The sequence below is a fragment of the Aethalodelphis obliquidens genome, unplaced genomic scaffold (genome assembly GCF_003676395.1).
Source record: "Aethalodelphis obliquidens isolate GAN/ISIS:26980383/991018 unplaced genomic scaffold, ASM367639v1 scaffold9, whole genome shotgun sequence".
NCBI classification, from domain to species: Eukaryota; Metazoa; Chordata; class Mammalia; order Artiodactyla; family Delphinidae; genus Aethalodelphis; species Aethalodelphis obliquidens.
In genome coordinates this window covers 26391749-26417456 of record NW_020837953.1, presented here as the reverse complement: position 1 = coordinate 26417456, position 25708 = coordinate 26391749, and the positions used below count along the sequence as shown (strand labels likewise).

General features: G+C 44.1%; 1 protein-coding gene across 1 annotated transcript in view; it reads right to left on the bottom strand.

The window, feature by feature from the left end:
* Positions 1 to 25708, bottom strand: part of CSMD2 (CUB and Sushi multiple domains 2) — a 668027-nt gene that overhangs the window by 28972 nt on the left and 613347 nt on the right. Inside the window, exons 52-56 of the mRNA XM_027109194.1 lie at positions 25350 to 25523; positions 23556 to 23729; positions 17395 to 17568; positions 14167 to 14355; positions 3509 to 3682 (exon numbers count right to left, since the gene is read on the bottom strand). Of these exons, the coding sequence (XP_026964995.1) occupies positions 3509 to 3682; positions 14167 to 14355; positions 17395 to 17568; positions 23556 to 23729; positions 25350 to 25523 (885 nt within the window). The remainder of the gene's footprint in view (positions 1 to 3508; positions 3683 to 14166; positions 14356 to 17394; positions 17569 to 23555; positions 23730 to 25349; positions 25524 to 25708) is intronic.

The window sequence follows — 25708 nt, the reverse complement described above, 5'->3', positions numbered from 1 at the left end:
TTTCCTGCTGAATTAGCTCCACTGGCTTCCCACTGCTGAGAGAAAAAAGTTCCAACTTTTTAGCAGAGTTTCTGCTCAACAGCCCAGCTTGAACCTTGATCCTGGGCCTTTAATTGAGGATTTTCTATTCACAAATTGCGCAATACAGGTGAGCTCTAGATTACATATCTTAGATCCCTCATTTCATCCTTTCTTTGCCCCATGCCTCCTGCCATATTTCTGCATTTATCTGGCTTATTGTGCAAACCCAACCCAGGAGAGTTTTAAGGACCCAAGAGGTGGGGGAAAGTGGAGAACAGGAGATAAAGCTACAAGACCTAGTGCCTGTGCGAACCAGCGCATCTCAGAATACGGAGATGCACGGGAGACACCACTGGATCAGCCTAGGCCATGGTAAGCTTGAGGAAGGAGGAAGAAAATGAAGGAATGGCAACTCCATGAGAAAATAAAGTTTCCCATTGATGTGGAATGCACCTCCTCGTGGATCCACGTGTGTAGGCATCGATAGTACCATCTTGACCACAGGTGGCTTAAGCCATGTGTACCCCACCATCCACTGCTGATGTATCTTCCTCTCAGTTTGGGGATTATTTCCTTTTCCAGTCTAGTCTCAGAATATGAGAACACTATATAACCCCATGTTCCCCATTCTGCTCCTTACCATGGGAGGGGGATTCATTCAGCCTTCAACTCCAACACTTGAAAAAACAAAGCCTATAACGTTTGGCCAGGTTTTCTTATCTTTTGACGTTTTCCAGGTTGTAGCTCATGCAACAGGCAGGACATGGTCCCCTTGAAGGCAGCCCAGATGGTGAGTCGCTCGCTCTCCCTCACTGGCTAGCTGGCCTCAGCACTATTACACAACAGGCCTGAGGGTGGACTCCCGGGTCCTGGGCATTATCGGACAGAACAGTCCCCACTGCTGTGTTTGGCCTCTGTTTCAACGATATAAGGAAGTCTGGGACAGAACACTGTACCATGGGGGCATACTGTTGACTCTTTACTGAAGAGGTACATCAGCAAGATGATGACACTGCAGAGGTAGGCAATGAACTTCCTGAAGCGTGTCTCAAATGCCAGAAATCTCTGCAATGTCCTTTATGGCCCAGGGACTTACGACTCCTGTTATGCACCATCTGGGTGCACTGACTGTACAGAATGAGGTTTGAACATCTGACCCTGGAACTCCTGAACGTGTATCTTTTAAGGCTGACGGGAGATGACGTTGCAAAAGATGATATCTGTATCACTGGTGGAATTATATCCCACTCACTAGTACAGATCTAGCGTTACTTCCTAATCACCTATTTTTTTCCACCTTCACTTCCTTATCTAAGGTATTTAAGATTCATTCACTCCTCAGCCTTAGTATTTATGGAATCCCTTCTACTCCTGTCCTCAGAGGTCTCCAGAAAGCTCTGCCCATGATACTGTTCTCCTAAGTGTCTGTCGCCCTTGAAGAAGACACGGGAGAAGTAAGATTGCAAACTATTCTTCAGAATATTCAGGATTGGGGATCAAACAGCTTAACGCAACATATCCCCTAATGAGTGAGGTCCACGTCTTCTGAAGGTTCTTTTCTGCTTCTTATTTTTTCATGTTCCCAAGGTGTCAGCGTGTTTCTAGTCTCCCCTTGACATTTGATGTGGCCAAGGAAGAGTCCTTGCTTCCACATGCAGAACCAAGACTTAGGTAGTCACAAAATTATGAAATCTCAGGGTTGAAAAGGTTTTAGAGGTTTTCTAGCTTCGTTACCTATAAGAATTGTTTCTGGAATATTTCCAGTATGTCATTTCACAGCCTTCACAAAAACAACTTCAGAGAAGGAAAATCACAGTTTGGGAGAAAAGACTTTGGATTCTGTGCTTCTGGGCCAGGAGACACACTGTGTGGTTGGGTTACATATGCTAATGGGTAGGAGACGCCGAAGCCTTTCTTTCTGATTTCTTCCTCCCCTACCTTGCACTTCCTTTTCCCATGGAGAACAAAGATCCCCAAATACATAAAACAGACCTTAAGAACACCATTAGTCCCATGTCCTAGAGAAACGTCTAGAGGGAGGACTTTATGCAAAAGGGACTGGTCACCAAAGAGACGGGGGCAAATGCACGCTTGGATGGGCATCTGGATGCGAAACGCATGCCTTTCTTCTGTGGACTACTTCTTCCTCCTGGAACTTGCTCTGTGGACAACTCTGGAGGCCTCGATATACATGATCCTTGTCGTCCCCATGCCAGCCTCCCCAAGACACTTCCAATACAAGTCCAAACAGACAGGAGTCTGGGGCCCAGCTAATAGGCTAAAGGAGTCCCAGTGGCTCATACCTAGTCCTGCCGGTTCATGAACTGGGTGATTAATGAGATTAATGAGGGTGAGAGGCCAAAGTCTGGGGTGTTAACAGAGTGATGTGTCTGGGATTGTCCTGGGCAGCCCACCACCCTTTGAAGCAGTGGCCAGTGCTTCGGGAATTTCCTTCTTAGGAGCCCTAACTAATATCTGGTGGGTATTCCGGCCGTGCCCTACATTTTGGAAGACAGGCTCATCTGGGAACTTCAAACTGCAAGAGCAGCTGCACATCTTGTGGGTGAAGTCCCACTTTGAGGAGAAGGCTTCTTTCTATATTAGGAGGAGGTCAGGATCCTTACCTCTAGAGGGCATCTGGCATGGGAAGGCATAGGGGTTAATTTCAGTGCCATGGTAGGTCCCCTGAGGAACGGCAAGCTACATGAACAGCTGCCCGCAACATCCCATGTGGCATCCCTTCTTGGGGCCAGGCAGGCTCACCCCAAAGAAAAGAAAGCTGTGGGGTGCTAACTTTTTTCCTTAGTGGTTTCTTCATTGGTGGGACAATTCAATTTCAAATATTTTGTTCTTTTATGACATTACAGATGAATATCTGGAAATATGGACACTTCCCTACATGTGCTGTGTTGATAACATCTCTTCGCGTCCCCATAGAGATTAAGAGGAAAACAAACTCATTCATAGGAAACGTCTAGGGGCTGGTGTGTTAGTGCTAAAGGGAAGAACTGTATTCACTGGGCAGTCAGGACACAGGACAAACGGGAGAGGTGGTGATACAGAAAGGGAAGCAGGCTGGGGCCCAGCAGTCCATAACAGGGAAGAAGAGAACACAGGAGGGGGTTTGGACCTGGGCCGAACAACAGGAAGGCTAGGACTATTCCTGGGACCTCATGGTAATAAGGTCTGGACAGGATTCTGGCCATAGGGTGACCTCACAAACTGCGTCTTCACTAGTTTTGCAATCTCTTGGCTGTATGGGCTTGGCCAGCGCTGACTGAGGGCATGAAGCTGGGCTCAGACCACCAAGGGCTGAAGTCCAGTTGGGATCTCTGATAGCCGTGCTCTCTGCCTGGGAGGGATGTGATGAGGGCTCTAAAGGTCTGCTTCCCTCCCGTCCACCTGTCACACTCACACCCTCGGGAGCTCGCTCGCCTCCCAGCCAGGTGTTCCTTTGGACCCCCTTCTCCCACACCAGAGCCCATACCTGAGCAGTGGGGGAGGGAGCCAGTCCAGTGTCCATCCAGCCCACACATTCGGGTGGCATTTCCCACTAGAGTCCGCTTGCTGGTGCAGCTGTAACGCACAACCGCCCCTGCGGTATAGTTGTCCCCGGACATCTGGGAATGGGGCGGGGAGCCCGGATGGCCACAGGACACCACTGTGGGGAAGAGCAAACATCTCTCAGCAACTCTGCACCAGGATGGATCATCACAGGACATGTGCTAGGCTTTTCATGGCGACAGGCGGAGAAGAAGAGAAGCTGGGGTATCTACTGAAGCAAACTTCCTGCTGGCACACCCACTCAGCATCAGCAGACAATGCCTACCCACCTCGCTGTCCAGTTTCCGTATCTGTGAACTGCAGAGCGATATCTGTTGTTTTAAGAGCTGAATGAGATAATACATGTGAAACTGCTCAGCACACAGTAGGGACACAGTAATATCCGTTTCTTCTCTTTCTTGCCTCTTGTGCTCACCTCTCCCTATTTCCTCACTGCCATACGACGTACCAAGAGGTCTCTGGCAGAAAGGCGGTACATATAGTGTACCTATAACTACATATAAGTCAGACAGAGAAAGAAAAATGTCATATGATACCGCTTATATGTGGAATCTTAAAAAATGGTACAAATGAACCTATTTACAAAACAGAAATTGAGTCACAGATGTAGAAAACAAACATGGTTACCAAGGGGGAAAGGAGGGGATAAACAGGGAGACTGGGACTGATATATACACACTACTCTATATAAAATCGATGACTAATAAGAACCTACTGTATAGCACAGGGAACTCTATTCGGTGCTCTGTAATGACCTACGTGGGGTGGAGTTTAGAAGACAGTGGATATATGTATATATATAACTGATTCACTTTGCTGTACACCTGAAACTAACACAACATCGTAAATCAACTATAATAAAAAATTAATTAAAAAAAGGACAAAGGGGTGATCTGTCATCCTGAGACTGTCGGCATTGGCGACAGGATCCAGAATGAGGGCCAGTTAGAGTCCTCGCCAAAGGCATCGCACAGCTGCCCACATCAGTTGTCTCCAACTTGTCCTCTTCTGTTGCAAGTTCCCTTTTCTGAGACACCAAAGTGTAACTGTGGAAACCAGTGATGGGGTTAGAGTGCAGAGTTGAGATGTACGGGCCATGGCAGGACAGTGCTGTCGACGTCGCTGGGTCTGCCTTGCCGTTGTTCTTGCCACGGTTGATCCCAGGCTCTTTCATTTGCTCAACACATGTGTATTGAGTGCGAGGCACTGTTATACGTGTTTGGGAGAACAAAGTCCATGCTCTCATGGAGGTTATGTTCTAGTGAGGATGAGAGACCATGAATAAGAAAACAGGTAATTCTAGGGGTTGCTATGAAGGAAAATAAAGCTGCATCAGGAAAAGGGTGCTCACGGTGGGTGAGCAGCTGATTTTGAGTAGGATGGTGATGGTCAGGGAAGATCTCTCTGAGGCAGCATTTGAGCAGTGATCTGAGTGATGTGAAAAGGCCAGCCATGTGAGATCTGGGGGAAGAGCATTCTGAGGGAAGGGACATCTAGTGGAAAAGCCCAGAGGCCGGAATGAGCCTGGGGTGTTCGCGAAACATTAAGAAAGCCAGGGTTGCTGGAATAGAACGAACAAGGAAGGAACTGAAGGAGACATGGGTGGAGAGGTTACTGGGAGCCAGATTATGGCATAGAATTTGGACTTTATTACAAGCATGATAGGACCCCACTGGAGTGATGTGATCTGATTTACATTTTAACAAGATCATTCTGGCTACTGTGTGAAGAACATTCTAGGGCGGGGCAAGAAAAGAGGGGGCTGATGCAGTAGTTCAAGAAGAGATGCTGGTGATTTGGACAGACTAAACCTTGGGGTCTGGCATGCAACTGGGAAGGATATGTACTCTGGTGGCCAAAGGGCTGTCTGTCTGCGAAGACAGCCACCACAACTCATCCTGGCACAGGCCTACCACTCTTCCCACTCCCAGATGTAGAGTCTCTTATTTCCTCCCTCCTTGAACCTGGGTTGGCCTGGGACTTGCTTTGATCAACAGAATGTCGTTTTAGGAATTCTGAGCTCTGGCTTAAGAGATCCTTTAACTTCCTCTTTTTCTCTAGGAATACAGCCTCCAAGTAAAGAAGACCACGTATCATCCTGCTGGAGAGAGTGGCCACGTGGAGAACAGCCAGCCACGAGTCCTCAAACATGTAGGTGGGGTCATTTTGGATCCATTTTGGATCCTCCAGTCCTAACTGAACCACGCTGGGTGCAGATGAGCCAGCCCTGCTGGGACGGTTCATTTAATGTATCAACTTGACTAGGCCACAGGATGCCCAGATAGTTGGTCCAACATTATTCTGTGTGTATCTGTGAGGGTTTCTGAATGAGATTAACATTCGAATTGGTAGACTAGACTGAATAAAGCAGATTGCCCTCCCCAGTGTGGGTGGGCCTCATCCAATCACATGAAGGCCTGAATAGAACAAAAAGGTGGGGTAAGAGAGAATTCTCTCTGCCTGTCTTTGAGCTGGGACATCAATATTCTCCTGCCTTTGGACTCAGACTTGGACTGGAATTTATACCGTTGGCTCTACCTAGTTCTCAGGCCTTCAGACTCAGACTGGAACTCTGCCATCTGCTCTCCTGTGTCACCAGCTTGTGCACTACAGATCTGGGGCCTTTTTGGCCTCCAAAACTGTATGAGCCAATTCCTTATTATCTATCTATCTATCTATATTTGTATCTCTATCTATATCTATAAGGAATTGGCTCATATAATTTTAATATATATTATACATTATATTTAGAGGCAGATACATAGATGGCTTATGGTTTCTATAGGTACAGATATATAGGTAAAATCATATATCTAAATCTATATAGATATAGATCTTATTACATATCTATATATACTATATATTCTATCTATCTATAAAATATATGTAAAAAATATATATATATCCTATTGGTTTTTGATTCTGTTTCTCTGGAGAACCCAGATTAATATATCTGCTAAGCTTCACCTAAATTCCTGACCTTTAGAATTGTGAGAAAACAAAAATAGATGCTATTTTAAGTTTTGAGATGGCTTACTACACAGCAATAGGTAACTAATACAGTGAGTTCCAAGGATTACACTATCTATTCCTCAAGACAACCCTTTGAGGTAGGCACTGTTTTAATCTCCACCTTCCTGATGAAGAAAATGAGGCATGGCGAGGCAGAGTAACTTCCGCAAGGTCACAGGCCTGTTCAGCAGTAGAATTAGTTGAAACCTGGCAGATTGACTCCAGAGGGCACACTCTCAAGCACTGTAACTGACTCCCTTCTGCAGTACTGCTTTAATACTGCTGATGAATTCTCTCATTCTGGAAGGAATGGAGTCCCCAATTATAATTTAAATGATTCTATGAGTGTTTACTAGAAATTTCTGGACTTCCAGAAATTGTCCAATTTTAACTCTGAAATGATTTTTCAAAAAAATTCTTTTTTAATGGAAATGCAACATACATATAGAAAAACACAATAACCATAAAAACAGAGCTTAATGAATTGTCACAAAGTGAATACACTACCCAGATCAAGAAAAGCATATCAGCAGTGCCTCAGAAGCCCCTTCACACCCTCTCTCTATCACTATCTCTCTTCTTCCCTCCTCAAATTAAACTACTATCTTGACTTCATACACCATTAATTAGTTTGCCTGTTCTTGAATTTTATTTAAATGGAACCATATAGTATATATTCTTTTGTGTTGGCTTCTTTCACTCAACTTTATGTCTGTGACATTCGTCTACGCTGTATATAACAGTAGGTCATTATCATTGCTGTATACCAGGGTCAGCAAACATTTTCTTTAATTACTGTCCAGACAGTAATTATTTTAGGTTTTGAGGCTACATAGAGTCTGTGTTGCATATTCTTCTGTTTCTTTTTTTTTTGTACAATATTTTAAAAGTATTAAAAATAAAAACTCTTCTAAGCTCAAGGGCCATACAGAAATAGGCCATAGGCTAGATTTAGCCCAGGAGCCAAAGTTTGCTGACTTCTGCTATATAGTTTACCATTTGTGTTAGTTATCTCTTCCTGTGTAACAAATTGCCCCAAAGCTTAGACAACAATAAATGCATTACTGATCATGGTTTCTGTGGGTCAGGAATTTGGGAGTGGCTGGGCAGGTGGCTCTGACTCAGACTCCCTCATAAGTTGCAGCCAGGATGTTGACTGTGGCTGCATTCATCTGAAGGCTTGACTGGCTTCCCCCAGAGTGACTGATCCAAGAAAGCCAGGTGGGGGTGGGATAGCTCTTATGACCTAGCTTTGCAAGTCACATCACTTTACACAGACCAACCCTGGTACAATGTAGGCATATGCTACATAAAGGTATGAATAGGTTGACTGTCACACCACTGTGGGAATATACCACCTTTATCATCCGTTTCCTATTGATGGATGTTGGGGTTGTTTCTGGTTTTGGACTCATGAATAATGCTGATAACATTTCTGTTCATGTCTATTAGTGTACATATGTACACATTTATGTTGGTTACCCGTAATGATTTCTGTGACAGCAGCTGGTTGTTTTTTCTGATGTTCTTATTTGGCTTTAAAATGTTTCTCTGGGGAATTTGAGGGTAGTGTTCAATTATGGTAATATCTAATAATCTCTAAAAATGTATATGCAATGCCAGAAATTATTTTTTCATTACTGGCTTGATCTAGCTACTTGGGTGTCTGTAAAATTAACAACTACAGTATACTCTATTGTTTTATTCCCTTCCTGTGGTTTGTTCTTTTAAAGGAGGAAAAAGTCAACAATAATGATGCTTGTGACAAAAGAAAAATTAATGACAATACAATCTGCCTGCTATGGATAAGGAGAAACAAGAAAAGGACATATGATAACAATAAAGAGAAACAACTTGCATTCATTGCATGTTTGCATAAAAATCTAGAAGGCGAAGAACAAAGACAAGGTGAATAGCTGTTGCTGCATTTCTCAATCTGTCGATATAAAAGATTAATGTTTTTAATGTTCATGCCCATGTCCAAATGGGATCTCTTTGGATCATTCCAGTTTCTGCAGTGGCTCTCTAGCTGCTAACTATGTATTAAGCTTAAATGTGTACATAAAAATCAGCAAGATAGGTATTTAGCACTCCTAATAGCAGCAGATTTTCTTGCATTACACAGGATACACATATAACAGGGGATTGAGAAAGTATAAAATTGTAATTAAGCAAAAAACAATAATATAGGGCTTCCCTGGTGGCGCAGTGGTTGAGAGTCCGCCTGCCGATGCAGGGGACATGGGTTCGTGCCCCGGTCTGGGAAGATCCCACATGCCGCGGAGCGGCTGGGCCCGTGAGCCATGGCCGCTGAGCCTGCGCTCCGAGGCCACAGCAGTGAGAGGCCCGCGTACCATAGAAAAAAAAAAAAAAAGAACAATAATATAAATCAGCAATTCATGATTGGGTGCGGACTATGCTGAGTCCGATGGCAAAATGAAAAAGCCCCGCACCCTGGTTCCTAAACCATAAGTATGAGAGTTGGACTAATGGCCAGCCACCTCCAGAGCTTCCACTGTTTCTTAAAGCACTTTAGCAGGGAAGCGGCATATAACATAGATACGGATCATGCATTTTCCTTGGTCCCTGCATGTCCACACTAATTAAAGCAGTTTGCCTTCACCTGGAAGGAACAGCTGACTGACATGGTTGACTAGGGGATATGTACAGTCATCTTCAATTTGTCACAATCCTATTCACAGGTAATGGGATCTTCTAGGAGTAGAAATGCAATTAGTCCACTAAAATAATGTCATGATAACCATGAAACATCAGTGAAAATTATTTTACTGGGAGTCACCCGGGACCTAGAGACTTACAGCCAGTGGAAGTTCCTCAGGGCTGGTGTTTTTGAAATAGTCTCACCAAATCTCAGGGAAAACGTCTATGTTTTCCCCCTTCAACAAGTGAATAGGCTAATTGGATTCTGATGCTAGTATATCCCTTTTATGGGAATCTTGCTGAAGTTCATATTTAGAGGAAGTAATAAACATTGCTGTCTTTGAATGGGGTCTGCTTTGGGAAAATCTACTCCAAAAAGAACTGGTCGGTCCTTTGGTTTCTGTGTCTCTAATAAAAACTAATGTGGTGGTGTCAGTGATTACTATAAGCAGAGTTTGGCACCATGTAAAACCCAAAGAGAAAAAGAAGTGACCGCTGGCTTTCTGTAGTAAAAAATACCAGCAATTGTTGAGCATTAGCCACTTTTTTTTTTTTTGAGAGAGAGAGAGAATGCCTAGCCTGTTTTTAGGCATTGGCTTCTACCAGACTGAGAGCTTGGTTCCTGATTCCCACAGATTAAGATCAGTCAAACAAAAGATCATAATGTAAACATAATGAAACAATGAGAAACAAGTCACCAAGAGTGAGAAGCAGCAGAAATGACAGTAGCAGAACTAGACTTGAAAAGACGCTGATATTGGAAGTGTCAGATAAAGAATACACAGTAAGTATATTTAATATGTTAAATATAAAAAAGAACACATTTACATAGGAACAATACACTATGGAAATAATTAAGCAAATTTGAAAAACAAATATTGCCTTGATTTCTCAAATGCCAAATAAATAATTGGAAATAGGAACTCAATGAACAGTTAAACCTCAGCTTAACTAAAAAGATAATTATTGAATGGTAAAACATTCAATAATTATCTAGCTAAGAAAAATAAATCTCCATAAATTTTAAAAGACTGAAATCATACAAAGTATGTTCTCCAACCAAAATGCAATGAAACTAGAAACCAATAACAGAAGGAAATTTGGAAAATCCACAAATATATGGAAATTAAACAACACTCTCCTAAATAATCAGTAGTTCAAAGAAGAAATCAGGGGAGTGATTAGAAAATACATGAGGTGAACAAAAACGAAAACATAGCATACCAAAGCTCATGAGATACAGTGAAAGCAGTGCTCAGAGGGAAATTTATAACTGTAATTGCCTACATTAAAAAGAGGAAAGGTCTCAAACCAACAACCTAACCTTCCCCTCTAATAAACTAGGAAAAAGAAGAGCAAAGCAAATGGAAGAAAAGAAATAAAAAAGGTTAGAGCAGAGATAAATGAAATAGAAAAACAATAGAGAAAATAAACAAAATCAAAAGTTGGTCCTTTGAAAAGGTCAGAAAATTGACAAATGTTCTAGTCTGATGAAAGAGAGAGAGCCAGAGAGAGAGGGAGGGAGAGAGAGATAGATACGGGGGGAGAGAGAGGATTCAAATTCTAAAATCAGGAATGAAAGTGGAGACATTACTACCAACTGAGTTTACAGAAGTAAAAACTTCTGTAAGTTTTTACTTACAGAACATGAACATGAACAGTTGTATACCAATAAATTAGATAACCTAGATGAAATGGAAAAATTACTAGAAACACACAAACTACCAAAAGTGACTCAAGAAGAAATGAAATATCTGAAGAGAATTATAACAAATAAGTAGAAACAATCAATAATCAAAAAATTTTAACAAAGAAAAGCCCAGGACCAGATGAATTCCACCAAAATTTTAAAGAAGAAACAATACCAGTCTTTCTCAAACTATTCCTAAAAATAGAAGAAGAGGGACAATTGCCAACTCATTCTATGAGGCCAGCATTGTCCTGATACCAAAGCAAAAGATATCAAAAGGAAAGAAAACTACAGACCAATATTCCTTATGAATGCAGTTGCAAAAATCTTCAACAAAATACTAGCAAACCAAATCCAGTAGCATATTAAAATGAATTTTACCGTGACCAAGAGTGATTTGTTCCAAGAACACAAGAGTTGTTCAACATATGAAAATCAATCAATGTAATACACCATATTAATAGAATGAGGAAAAAAAAGCCCCACGTGATCATCTCAATAGACGCAGAAAAATCATTTGAAAAAATCCAATACCCTTTTGTGGTAAAAATGTTCAACAGACTAGGAGTAGAAGAGAACTTCCTCAATCTGATAAAGGGAATTTGCAAAAATCCCACAGCTAACATCATACTTAATGGTGAAAGACTGAAGACTTTACTCCAAAGACTAGAAACAAGACAAGAATGCCTGTTTTGCCACTTCTATTCAACATTGTACTGAAGGTTCTAGCTGGGCAATTATGTAAGAAAAAGAAATAAAAGGCATCAGCTTGGAAAGAAAGAAGTAAAATTATGTTTTTTCACAGATGACATGATATTGGATTATGATATGACATTGGATTAGGCAGTGGTTTCTTAAATATTCCTTCAAAAGCACAAGCAACAGAAGAGAAAATAGATAACTCAGACTTCATTATAATTCAATACTTTCATGCATCAAAGGACATCATCCAGAATTATCTTTGGGAGAAAAGTTTGCAAATTATATGCCTGATAGAGGTGTAGTATTCAGAATATATCAAGAACAGTTAAATCAAAAGATATTAAGACAAACAACCCAATTAAAAAATGTGCAAAGAACTTGACTAGACATTTCTCTAAAGAAGAGAATGGCCATGCAAATGGCCAATAAGCACATAAAAAGATGTTCAACATCATTAGTCATTAGGGACATGCAAATCAAAACCACAATGAGATACCACTTCACACCTGCTAGAATGGCTGTAATAAAAAAGATGGACAATAACAAGTGTACATGAGGCTATGGAGAAACTGGAACCTTCATACAGTGCCAATGGGAATGTAAAATGGTGCAGCCACTTTAGAAAAGAGTGAACCTTAAAAAATTAAACACAGAGTTACCATATGACCCAGCAATTTCATCCTAGGTATATATTCAAGAGAACTGACAACATATGGTCACACAAAAACTTGTACATAAGTGTTCACAGCAGCATTGCTCATAATATCCAAAAAGTGGAAACAACCCAGATGTCCATCAACTGATGAATGGATGAACAAAATGCAGTGTATCCATACAATGGAATAATATTTGGCCATAAAAAGGAATGAAGTAAACGATACATGCTACAACATGGATGAACTTTGAAAACCTTATGCTAAGTGGAAGAAGTCAGACACAAAAGGCCACACACATAATTTCATTTATATGAAATGTCTAGAATAGGCAAAGTCACAGATGGAAAGTATGGTTACCGGGGGATAGAGTGGTGGTGGGCAATGGGAAGTGACTGCTAAAGGGTGTCCTCCTGGGGTGATGAAAACGCTCTGGAATTAGATAGTGGTGATGGTTGTATAATTTTGTGAATATATTAAAATCACTGAATTATATACTCTAAAAGTGAATTTTCTGGTATGTGAATTATATTTCTCTACAAAAAAAAAGGAAGAAAAATGGAAGTGGATTAAATCCTCCTAAGGAAATGATTATAGATAATATTGATGTAATGATATATTAATTATATCAATATTAACATCAGATAAAATAAGCTTTGGGGCAAAAAATGAACATAGATAGGGTCACTTGATTATGATAAAAGCCTCATTTTACCAGAAGATACAGCAATTTGAAACCACCATGCACTCTGAATCTCAGCTGTCACCACTGTACTCAGGTGACTGTCCATTTCCAACCCCAGATGACTTGTCAGTCATAAATGGGGCTGGATGGCCAGGTTGGGGTCCTCAAGCAAGCGAAATATGGGCAGGTGAGTAGCTGTACCAGACTCCTATCATACCTAGAGGCACAAGGGCATAACGGGATGGAGTCATCCAGACTGGGGGGCCTACAAAATATGTATGACTCACCACAGATAAGAGGACTACTGAATGGTACCAGCTCAATGCCCATCAGTCCCTCGGGACTGCATCTTCACCTCTACTACTGGGAAGAGAGGGGAGAGAGTAACCCACAGGGTTCATCATTAGCAACAAGAGAAGAGATCAGGAGCCCAGGGAACGGATTTTCTCTTCAGGATGTGTGAGGCTAGCCACCAGGTGTCAGGGTTCTGAGTGCCTCCCCTATCCTTTTTTTCCCCACATGGTGTCCCCATATTTTTTCCTAATTACAGTTAAAGCAGTTATTGTTTATTGAGTAGCTACTATATACCAGACATATTGTACTAGGCACTTTTAATGGATGTTCTCACTTAATCCTCTAATAACCCTATGGAAGAGGCATTAGCATCATTGTTACAGATGAAGAAATGGAGGATCTGAGAGGTTAATGGACTTCTTTCAAACCACACAGCATGTTTAGTGGCAGAGCCAGAATTCAAATCCAGGTCGGTCTGCCTCCAGGGTCGGTGGCATTTCTGCTTCAGTCTTTCAAGAGAAAGGGGTTCATGTGTTGTCTTTCTGGAAAAGCAAGGAGGGTGTAACATGGGAGACAGTGTCCCGCTATGCAGCCGGGACCCCTGAAGGAAGGGAACCCTGGAGGCTGAAGAGGTTGGTGGCAGCACTAGAGAGGAAAGAGAATAAGCCTGTAGCCAGGAACAGAGAAAGCGTGAGAATTGGTGTGGCAACTAACCCAACAGGGCCCAAGATGCTCTGTGACATCCGTAGAGCAGACACAGTGACTGCCATCGTGAACACACACACACACACACACACACACACACAGAGGAGGGCTGTTCTTTGATATGGACCATCCTGTCAGAAGGCACGGGTGATCATTGTGAGTAGATAACATCAACTTACAGAGACACTGGGGGCGGGGACGGTCCCATGTGCCATCTCCCTGGCAGCTGAGCACCGGGGTGCCCAGGAGGTAGAAGCCGTGGTTGCACTGGTAAGACACGGTGGTGCCGTAGCTGAACGTGTGTGGGCCGCTGGCGTGGATTTGACGAACGCTGTTTTCTTGGTGCCCAGGATCTGTACAGTTGATGACTGCAATGGAACGGGATGAGTAGATGTAGAGACCTGGACGTGAGGATTTTCCTACGCTTTTAAATGAGAATTCCGAAGTCCAAACAGGCACGTATTTCCAGTACAGCAAAATTTCCAGACCAAGACAGACTACACAAAGGAGATCCTGCTGGGAAGGTGAGCTTGTCCTGAGGCTGCTGTACTTCTCCCCTCACCTTGATCACCTGGTTAAGGGATTCATTCTTCCATGTCCAGCTAGACATCACCTCCCTGCAGAGGCCCACCCACCTCCTCCCAGACTGGTTAACCTCTCCCTCCTCAGTGCTCCCGGTACAAACCTGGATCGCTCCATTGTGACTTGTTTGAATACAAGAATCCCTTGAGGGCAGGGATGCCTCCTCTCTGTGAGCAGATCCCTGATACAATGTCTCCCTCAGCAAAGCTGTGGAAGCGGGATGGGCTCTTCTGGAAACTGTTTTAACCACGTTTATGAGTATTTCAGGGGGAGATTAATCCTGGGGGATAAATTTGACTTTTAAATCCTGAAGTGTTTCCAAAGCAGCTTAACTCAAAATCGAGTGAGATTTGAGAATAATGACCATATTATTCATAACCCACGATGTGTACTTTAAAAAAAAAAGTAAATAATTTATTTATTTTTGGCTGCATTGGGTCTTCGTTGCTGTGCGCGGGCTTTCTCTAGTTGCGGTGAGCGGGGGCTTCTCTTGCTGCGGAGCACAGGCTCCAGGCGCGCGGGCTTCAGTAGTTGTGGCTCGCGGGCTCTAGAGTGCAGGCTCAGTAGTTGTGGCTCACGGGTCCTGCTGCTCTGCAGCATGTGGGATCCTCCCGGATCAGGGCTCAAACCCGTGTCTACTGCATTGGCAGGCAGACTCCTAACCGCTGTGCCACCAGGGAAGCCCGATGATCTGTACTTTTGCTTTCAAAACACTTTCACATCCATTATTTTACCTGAATCTCATATGCATCATAAGGGGGGCAGGGCCAGTACTTAAAATCTTTGATAAGCTTTTCAGGTGTGAGCTGTTTTAACTTCTGATGAACCTCTCTGAGGCTCAGAGCGGTTGGAGTCACAAAACAGGTTAAGTAGCCTTTATTCATTCATGTTGTTTATCGTGATATACTGAGTGCCAAGCATTGTGCTGGGCAGTGAGGATATGACAGAACTTACAATCTGGAGTAGGGTTTCTCTACCTTGGTACGAAGGATATCTTGGGTTGATAATTATTTATTGAGGGGGCAGCCCTGTGCATTGTAGGATGTTTAACAGCATCCCTGGCCTCTGTCCACTAGATGCCGATAGAAACCCTCCAGTTGTGACAACCAAAAATGTCTTCCGACATCTGCCCCCTGTTGGGACAGGGGAGCAGGTACAATCATCCCCAGTTGAGAACTACTGGTCTAGAGAGAAAGGGACAAATGAACAATCATCCTGTTTGATAAGTGCTCTGATAGGGACAGCAGAGAATGTTCCGCAGCACAAAGCAGAGCATCTAGCCCCGCGCAGGGGGTGGAGCAGGAAAGGCTTCCCAGAAGGAGGCTCTTGATGACTGGGTAGAAATCACCCAGACAAAGAGAGGGCGGGAGGGGACAGAGAAGAATGCATTGGAGGAAACTGTGTCTGGTGCCCCGGGGGGTTTATGGGCACAGGGCACTGTGTGAGGACTCCGGAAGAGGTTCAGTGTGGCTGGGACCCAATGCAGAGCTGAGGCTGGGGGTGGACGAAGTGGAGAAGAGTGGGCTGGACAGGAGGCTGGGCCAGGTCTGTGGGCCCCGTTAAACCAGCAGAGGAGACTTTTATTATCTTAAGGGCAGTGGGAAGTCTCGGGAGGTGTTTTAAACATGGAGTGACTTGATCAGATTTGCATTTCAGGCAGGTCACTCTGTCAGAGTAGAGAATAGGCCGGTGGGGAGAAGGAGCAGAGGCCATCATTTCTAAGGATTTTACCCCAGCCGTCTGTTTCCAAGATCGGCCCTTGAGTACAGCACCCCCGGAAGGGGCTGGGACCGGGGGAGCTGAAGTTACAGGACAGGACCTTGTGTTGCGGAGACAGAGCACAGTTCTTGAGGAGAAGGGGGTAATGGGATAACAACACCCCAAAGCATCAGTTCTCAGCTCCTTCCTGCCTGGATAGGTGATGGAAGGAAGGTCAACTCAAGGTCATGACAATTTCCCCTGTGTTCCCTAGAACCTTGTCTCACTCAAAATGGCACCTTGAAATGTTGAGAGGAATGTTATTTTAAGGTTAGCTGTGAATGTATCTTTAATGATTTTAAAACATCATTTGAAAAATTTGGTTCTTTAATATCAGTTACAAATGACTTGTGACACGCTGCACAGCCAATCGCCGTGCACCCCCAAACACCGCGAGGAGGAGCTGTCATCTGAGGGAGTCTCAGTCCTCACACCTTACAGCTGTGAAGACTTGATCAACCTCCAGACCAGGGCTGGCCTCGCTCACAGTTCACTCTGTCTGACTCTCCTGAACCTTGGCTAGCCTGCCAGGCCACTCTTGGGTGGAGGCAGACAGCTCCACTGCCCTTCATTGCTGTGAGCAGCCTTTAAAAGCCTTAGAAGCTATTTCCTAAATAGACCGAATGGGGCTGGAATATCCTCTACGCAGAGTCTGCCTCTGGAGTCCGTGGTTTCATTTCTTCCCTCCCCCTTCATCCCAACTCCTAGACTGTTGGCTTTTTATTTTTCATTTGAACCCTTGTGGGTTTTTTTCTTTCATCAAGAGTGGGGCTCTATATGATAATGGTGAATTATTGGGTCTACGAAATGTAAACAGAAGATGGTTTTCCATTTCTAGTTTGAAAGATGACCGTCCTTTGCTCTCTTTACATAACCAGTGAAGAAATTTGACGTGGCTGTATCTAGGGGTTGAGAAAGCCCCCATTTATCGTTCTTTTCTGTCCCAAGTCTTCCCCATTTGGTCAAAGTAGCACCACAATGGAATCCACTGGCTTCCGCTTGTGGGTCACAGACCAGAGATGGCAGAGGTACTGGGGGTGGGGGAGGGGAGAAGAAGGGTGACTCACTTCGGCAGGTGGGCAGCACGTCGCTCCACTGCCCGCTGGCCAGGCACTGGGACCGAGCAGCCCCCTCAGCCACATACCCAGGGTTGCAAACAAACTTGACCACATCGTTGAGGTTGAACTGGTTGCCCTGGGTGAGGCCGTTCATTGGGTTGCCTGGGTGTCCACAGGTAATCGCTGTAATCAGAACAGAAGAGAGGTAAGCCCTCCTGTTATTCCATATCCCCCAAAGTCCATCCTCTCCTCACCTGGCGTTTCTCATACCCATCAGTGAAGTTCAGCCTTAGGTCTAACTTTAGTCTCTTTTGCTGCAAAATTCTGCTTCCCTGAAATCAGCATGTGGACATTCCCTTTTCTTTGAAGGCATGTCCACCGCTTGGACAGCACGAGAGAAGTCATTCTTGGACTTCCACAGGGTGTTAGGTTCACAGCGTCGTTCTCTGTCCCTCCCGCCTCGTTTCCTCTCCCTTATCCCCTGGCTCCCCAACTCCACTCTTCTTCGCCAGATACACTGGTGACTACCCCTCATGTCATGCAGACCCAGCCTAGTTCCTGGGCCAATCTGGATGGAGCCAGAGTCAATACTAACCATGCCTGCGTGGAGGGACTGGTCACTCTGACAGACCAGTGGGAACCAGAGCTCTTAGTGGGGGCACAACCCTTCCCCCACTCCTTCCACGTGAAGGGAGTTCAATTCATGTAATTCCTGGCCTTTCTCTCTGCTCTCTTCCTTACTCTGCCCCGGGTAACGTGGAGCGGCCCATCGTGCAATTTGGGAAGAATAAAGGCTCAGCCCTGCCTTTCTCCTCTTGGGACCCGGCGGCCTGGGGGCAGCGCTGCTCTGCCCCACTCCTCCAGAGACAGGCTCTCCGCAGCAATGGAGCGATGCCCGCCCCAGTGCAGTGCTGCCTCTGACTGTGTGTGAATCCACCCTGTTCTGGGGTTTATTGAGCAGATTCCACTCGGCTCTCACATTAAGCTATGGGTTCCAACTTAGTCTTTATCTGGAATAAAAGTGATATTTTGTCTTCCACCTATGACTCTGTTTCCTTTTGCAATTTGTTCAACCCTGGGCAGGGAAGGAAGAGTGTTCTGGTGCTTGTAGGGCCCAGGCTTTCCCCGCTTCCTCCCAGTAGTGGAGTTCACTCCACCCAGTGGCGCTGGTCTCTTCGAGGTTTCTTGAACCAGCAAGTTCCTGCCCCAGAGCCTATGTACTTGCTTCCCTCTTGGCTGGAACATCCCTTGGTTCCTGCACTCATATCCTCCGGTGCCCCCTCAGATGTCACTAGCAGAGAGGCCCTCCCTCACGACCAGATAAACAACCTCCCCAGTACTGCCCAGCCCCCTAGCCCTGCCCTGCTTTTCTCCATAGCAGTTGGCACACTCTGCATGTACTTCTTCATGTGTTCATTGCCTGTCTCCCTCTACCTGAATGGAAGCTCCCTGGGACAGGGACTCTGTTTCACTCCCTGCTGTATCTTTCGGGTATGTATCAGTGCCTGACACACAGGAAGAGCTTGATAAATATTTGCTGAGTGAACGAACAAATGAGTGAGCCATGAACGGATGGACGCCTGACTTCTGCTCTGCTCCCTCATCCCTAGTTCTGTTGAGTGCCTGCCTGGTACCTAGTCTCTGGGTTGAACTCCCACTTGATGGCTTTGAGGCCTCTCCCTTGGTTCTGGATTTTTAGCTGTGAGCGGTTGAGGAGCCATGAGGAATGCTTTCTTATCCCAACACTTGGATTTATGAGGACCCCACCCCAGACCCAAATGGTATGGACGGAGGTCGGGGAACAAGGCCAAGTAGGACCCGCTTTTGGCTGTGGCCACGTCTGCTGTCTTTCTGGGCCCGTTCTCTTATGTAAATCCCAACAGTAGCATCCCTGACTCTAGCAGAGAGAGCTGGGCAGAGGCGTGCTGTTATAACGGACTACAGGTGTTCAAGACTGCCCGGTGTGGCGGGACGAGAATGCACTAAGAGGCCAACAGCCCAGGGTTTATAGTTCAGCTCTGTCTTTTCCTTCCTTTGGACAACTCACTCTACACCTCAGCTCCTATATCTGTAAAGTAAGGATTTCAATATGCATTAACAGGGTTGCTTTAAAAACAGATTCATACATTTGCTCTTCATTAAATGTTTACCGCGCACTAAGTGCGAGACACTCTGCTACATACTGATGATATACAAGGAGCTCAGGGGGCTCACTTCTCAGCCTAGTAGGAGAGCAGGCAGAGATGCAGGCCGTCACAACACCACGGCTGGTGCCGAGACAGGCCGGTGCCCAGGAGGGGCACCTATCCTCTGCTAGGGAGGGAGTGGTTAAGGAGGGTCCACAGAGGGCATGGCGTACCCTATGAGCTGGGTCTCAAGGCTTAGCAGGACTTTGCCAGGTTAGTGAAGTGGTGGGGGAATGGAGGTAAGCTTCGTAGGGTCTGTGAATCCCCCAAAATTATATGCAAAATATTGGGTGTTTGAGATCAGCTTGGGAGAGGATCCATTTTCTCACCAGACTCACAAAGGGTCATGACCCCAAAGGCTAAAATAACCACTTGTATAGAGTGAGAGAAGAGGGCTGAAGAGTAAAACCTTTGGGAGGAGTACCAGCGTCTGAGCTGCAGATTGACCGAAATGCCCGCAAAGGACACGGAGGTGGTCAGCAAAGCAGTAAGTCAAGCTCACAGGAGGTGGGAGTGTCACAGACCCACGGGGAGAGTTCAAGACTCGTCAGATGGCCCAGAGGGCTCTGTTTCTCTGGAGAGCCCTGACGAATACAGGCGCGAAGGGAGAAGGAGAACACACCACTGGGAAGGAAAAGAGGAGTTCTGCTGGACTGGGGCTTAACTGGACGTCGACCACATGCACCACTGGACCCAGATTTCCTGAGGGCCGAGACTACAGCACATTGAATTCATCTTTACCCACAACACCTAACACAGCACCTGGCACAAAGTATGTACTAAGGAAAGGTTTCTTGAATTCGGTCTTACAGGCTGAGGGAAATTAATAGAAATGGAAGGTCCACAGTTCAGAGGAGAGAAGTAAAAACAGACTAAGCTTACTAGGAAGGCAGAAGGGAAGGAGGTCCAGAGACCCATGGAGGGATTAGCCTTGGGCCTCCTTCTAGATGGGAGGGAAGTGACAAGGACAGACATGCGAGCCAGGGAAGCAGGAAGTGGAAGGGGTTATTACCTGATGGCTTTTATTTTCTTTGCACAGTAGAAAGTGAGATTATATGATTAGCTAACAATTATTGGGGTCTATATGCATTATTTCATTTAATCCTGACAACCCCCTGAGGTAGGCACCATCGTTATCCTCATAGGAAAAGAGAGTTTCAGAGGAGTCTGGGGACTTGTTCAAGAGGTACAGTTTCTAAGTGGCTTGTCTGAGTTCTAAACCTAGCTTCTCTGCTTTCAGGACATCTTCACTATTTGCTATTTGCTGACAAACAGAACACGGGTGTTCAGAAAGGAGGTGAAATTGTGAATCAGCTGTGAAATTGTGCAGAATGGACAAGGGAGCTGACTGAGGAAATGTAGATGGGTGGCTGGAAAGTTCTGAGAGTCTGGTAGATATTGTAAACCTTGAGTCCATAGGTGATGGCAGCTAACACAGTACCTGCCACAGAGCAATCACTTGTTCTATTACTCTTGCCGTCTTACTCCAGATACTTCCTAAAACTCTGTGCTCCAGGAGAGAATGGAGCTTGGTACAAGAGATCCTGGATTCTGTGATGTGACAGGGCAGGTGGTAGATCTGGAACTTGAACCCAGGCAATCTAGGTCCAGGGTCCAAGTGTCCAAATGCTTTACTAGACTGCCTTTCAGTAAGGACCAGGTGCAAAATTAAGTATCTTAGGTTCGGCAGACATCCTCCATTTTTTCAGACTCCAACATTCCCTATTATTGGTAACCCAAATCTTTTCACAGATATTCTGTGTCAATTTCTTAAAGGCATTTGAATTTGCATTTCCTGGATTAAACCAAACATGTTTTGTTTAGACACATCTAGAAGGCTGACTGAATATAGATAGGTCTTCCTTTCTGTAAACCTTCCTTTCTGTAAAGCATTTCTTAATACTTAAGAAACTATCAAGACTAGTTTTCATGCATTGCTTGTTAAGGCTCATTATTTCATTGTTCCATCTCATATATGAAAAACCAAATGAAAAAGAATTAAAAACAAAAACCTGCCTTACAAAAATTAAGAACAAAACCTGCACTCTATATAAAGGCTCACTTTATGGAACTTTAGAAAGTGAAAATTTTTCCAAATTACTTCCAGGCAACTGAGAATAAACAGTGGCCATCTAAATTCCCAAAATGCAGACTAACAAGAAGAAGAAATAAAACTGTAGAAAGGGCAGGCCTGCAGCATAACTAGAAGACAGACAATGCTGTAAACTTTTAAGTTACGTGTAAGTAGAAAAATAAACACTAAACCCAGGGAGAACTATTTCTCATGCTTCTGTCGCAAGCCTTTGTAGAGAGCAAGGCTGTATGGAGAGGAGAGGAGAGGAGGGGAGCAGGGGAATATTGATCAAAGTCACTGCTAGAAAGAGAAAGTCTATCTTAAATGTGAACATATTGAAAAAGGATCCTGGTATGTCAATGCACTGATTACAGGAAAGGGACATACAAGTTAACAACCTTTCCTAAATATCAAATGAAAAAAGAAAAAAAGCAAAGCAAAAAAAGCAAAGAGAACACATCATACAGAGAAAGAAAGAAATATGTGTATTATATTTTACACATAATAATTAAACATGACAGAATTAAAACCAAACATATAAGTTATAACAATATATGTGAATGAATTTGACTAACCTATTAAAAGAAAAAGATCTTCAAACTGGCTCAGAAGGCAAGGCCCAACTCTATGATGTATATAACAGACACATCTAATTTAAGTGATTCAGAAAGTCTAAAATAAAGGGTGGTTAAAGGTATACCAGGCAAATGGGCAAAGGATGAGAGTAGGGGGCATAAGCCTAATAGTATTAGACACAGTACAATTCAAACTAGAAAATACTAAAAGTGATAATGAAGATATTTTTAAAGGCTAAAACCATAATTTGCAATGTAGCTATAATAGTTATGAATATCTATGTACCAAATAAAGCAATTACTGTTACATAACAGAAACTACGGGAAATGTAAGAAAAAATAGAAGAATACTAATAAAAGAAAACTTTGAAACACAAATTTCAGAACAAAACAGGTCAGGTGGACAAAAATAGAAGTGAGCATACAGAAGACATAAACAACAAAATCAATAAGGCACGTCTTACGATTATACATAGAACTTAACACACTAATACACTTTCTTCTCAAATGCACATGGAACATTCATAACAACTGATCAAATATTAGGCCACAAAGGAAGCTTCAGTAAATTCCATGAAGTAGAAATATTATATACAGTGCAATCAATTAGAAATGAATATCAATGTAAAAATCCAAAAGGTCGGGGCTTCCTCGGCGGCGCAGTGGTTGAGAGTCTGCCTGCCGATGCAGGGGACATGGGTTCGTACCCCGGTCCGGGAAGATCCCACATGCCGTGGAGAGGCTGGGCCCGTGAGCCATGGCCGCTGAGCCTGTGCATCCGGAGCCTGTGCTCCGCAATGGGAGAGGCCACAGCAGTGAGAGGCCCGCGTACCACACAAAAAAAATAAATAAATAAATAAAAAATCCAAAAGGTCCTTCCATCTGGAAATAAAAACCACACACTCTTTTATTAAAAAAAACTTCTAGGCAAAAGGGGGAATTAATATCAAAATTACAGAATTTCTGAGAAATAATAAAACCCTAATTTTTATAATCTGTGGGGTATGATTAGAGCAGGGATCAGAAGAAATTTTATAGCTTTAAACACTTACATCCATAATAATCAATAAAAATGAAAGACTGAAAATAAATGAACTAAATTCCTAATTCAAAAGCAAGAAAATGAACAAAGAAGTTAATCACAAGGAAGAAAATAATAAAGGTGAAAGCAATAGTTAATGATGCAGAAAACTGAAAACAACAGCTGTAATTATTGTCTTTGAAAAACATTAACAAAACACACAAAAACCTCTAGCTAACCTAATCAAGACAACACAAGAGAAAGTCCACGTTGCACCTGAGCCCGTGACTAGGGAGAGTGGGTACCATACTTACGCACACAGAAAGGGGTCTTGCCTGACCAGTGATGATCCTGCTGGCAGATGCGCACAGACATGCCGATCAGGCGGAAGCCGGCGTTGCACTGGTACACCACGCTGCCCCGGTAGTTGTAGTTCTCCCCATTGATTTGCCCGTTGACAATGGGCTCAGGGGTCCCGCAGTGTCCAGCTTTGGTGGGATGTGGGAAAAGAGAGTAAATTGAAGAGGAGCTTATAGAAAATAAGGTGGGACTTGGTCAAATGAGGGGAGGGGGAGACATGGACGGTGGGGAAAAGGACCACCCATCGTTTTTCCCACCTCCCCCTGACTGCAGCATCCAGGACTGACTTCAGGAATCCTAGACGTGATAGAAGTGGTGTTGAAGACTTGGCAACCCCAAATCCCAAGGTTGCATTCCAAATGGCTACCCATCTCTGAGCTTTAGTTTCTGTGTCTGTACATGGGTAAGAAACGATCACTGTTACTGCCCTGCCTCTGGGAACGTCCCCCTCTTTTTCTCATCAGCCAGCATTTCCAGAGCATCGACTGCATGGAGGGCACCGTGGTCTCATTAAGGCAGTCAAAGCCTAGCTGTGAATGAGCTTATTTACAAAACGGAAACAGACTTACAGACTGACAGAACGGACTTATGGTTACCAGCGGGAACGGGGAATGGGGTGGGGGTGGGGGGATAGTTAGGGAGTTTGGGATTGATGTGTACACACTGCTATATTCTAAATGTATAACCAACAAGGACCTACTGTATAGCACAGGAAACTCTGCTCAATATTATGTAACAACCTAAATGGGAAAAGAATTTGAAAAGGAATAAAAAAAATCTGGTCGTGTTGAAAATAACCATGTAAGACCAGGTGGCTCAGCTAAATTCATCCTTCTTTCTTGAGCGGCAAGGAATACAGATAATATAAACCTAGGTGAGTTATTTTTTTTAAATGGGGTTTAGGTAGAGTGAATTTCTCGTGTTTCCACTAGCATTTTTGGGCTCTGTTTGGAAATAACTCATGACTGTGTCTCTAACAGAGGCCTGAGACAGGGGGAGGGCAGTACTGTACACTCTGGAACAGACCGTCCAGTCTATGCTGTTGGGTCTGTGTAGCTGGGACCCTCCTTTGGAGTTGAGGGGTCCAAGAAAGGTGTGAGAGAAGAGAGAACTTTAGTATCTAATGTTTAGGCAGGGACTGGATTAACCATGGGGGAAATGATAACTCTGTCTTCTGTAAGCCAGGTTGCTTTTTATGCTTTTGTCATACACTGACATATTTTTGTCATAAAACAAGCTAATGACAAAAATATTTATTTATTATATAATATAGTACATATAATATTGTATTTTTGTATACATATGTATGTAAAATTTGCTGATATATATTGGGTTTGTCAAAAAGTTCCTCTGGGTTTTCCCCTAAGATCTTATGGAAAAACCAATAATATAAATGGTATTTTAGGTGTGCTGCAGGAATGTGTCTCTGTAAAGTGTCCCTGGAGGCGGAGACTGGGGCTTCACCCATCATACAAGGGCCAATAAGAAGGGGGTGTCTTTTTGATCAGAATGAGAGCCCCTCAAAGGTTTGTCTCCTCAGACTTGAAGTTCCTCTCATTCGTTTGGGTGCTCCAGGGGAAGCTTGTTCAGGGTTTTGCTTATGGTAGATGCCAATAGCTGTTTGGATTAAGCATTTTATGACAGTAGGTAAAACAGTTCAGTTCAAAGATTGGAATGCAGCTTTGGAAAGATCTAACCTGTCCTGAGGAGGGGAAAAGGGACAGGAGAGGTCCAGGGAGGTCACTTACCGAGGCAGCGGACTTCGGAGCCACTCCAGAGCCCGTTGGCCATGCACTCTCGCACCCTGGAGCCCACCAGCGTGTACCCGGAGTTGCAGGAGAAGATGGCCGTCGCTCCGTAGACGGACAGGGTTCCGATGCGGTGCCCATTGGGCGGGATGGGGAGCTCTCCACAGGAGATGACTATAAAGACCACAAAATGCTCAGGAAGCCAGCCCTGAGAGACGGCCACAGAAGCCCTGCTGCTTCTGATTAGCAAGAATAATGACAAAAATAAGATCCGTTTAACCTACTCTAATGGGACTCTTGACCAGAATACGGGTCGCCACCGTGACTGCTGTGCTGTTACGCTGGGCCCGTGATCCTTA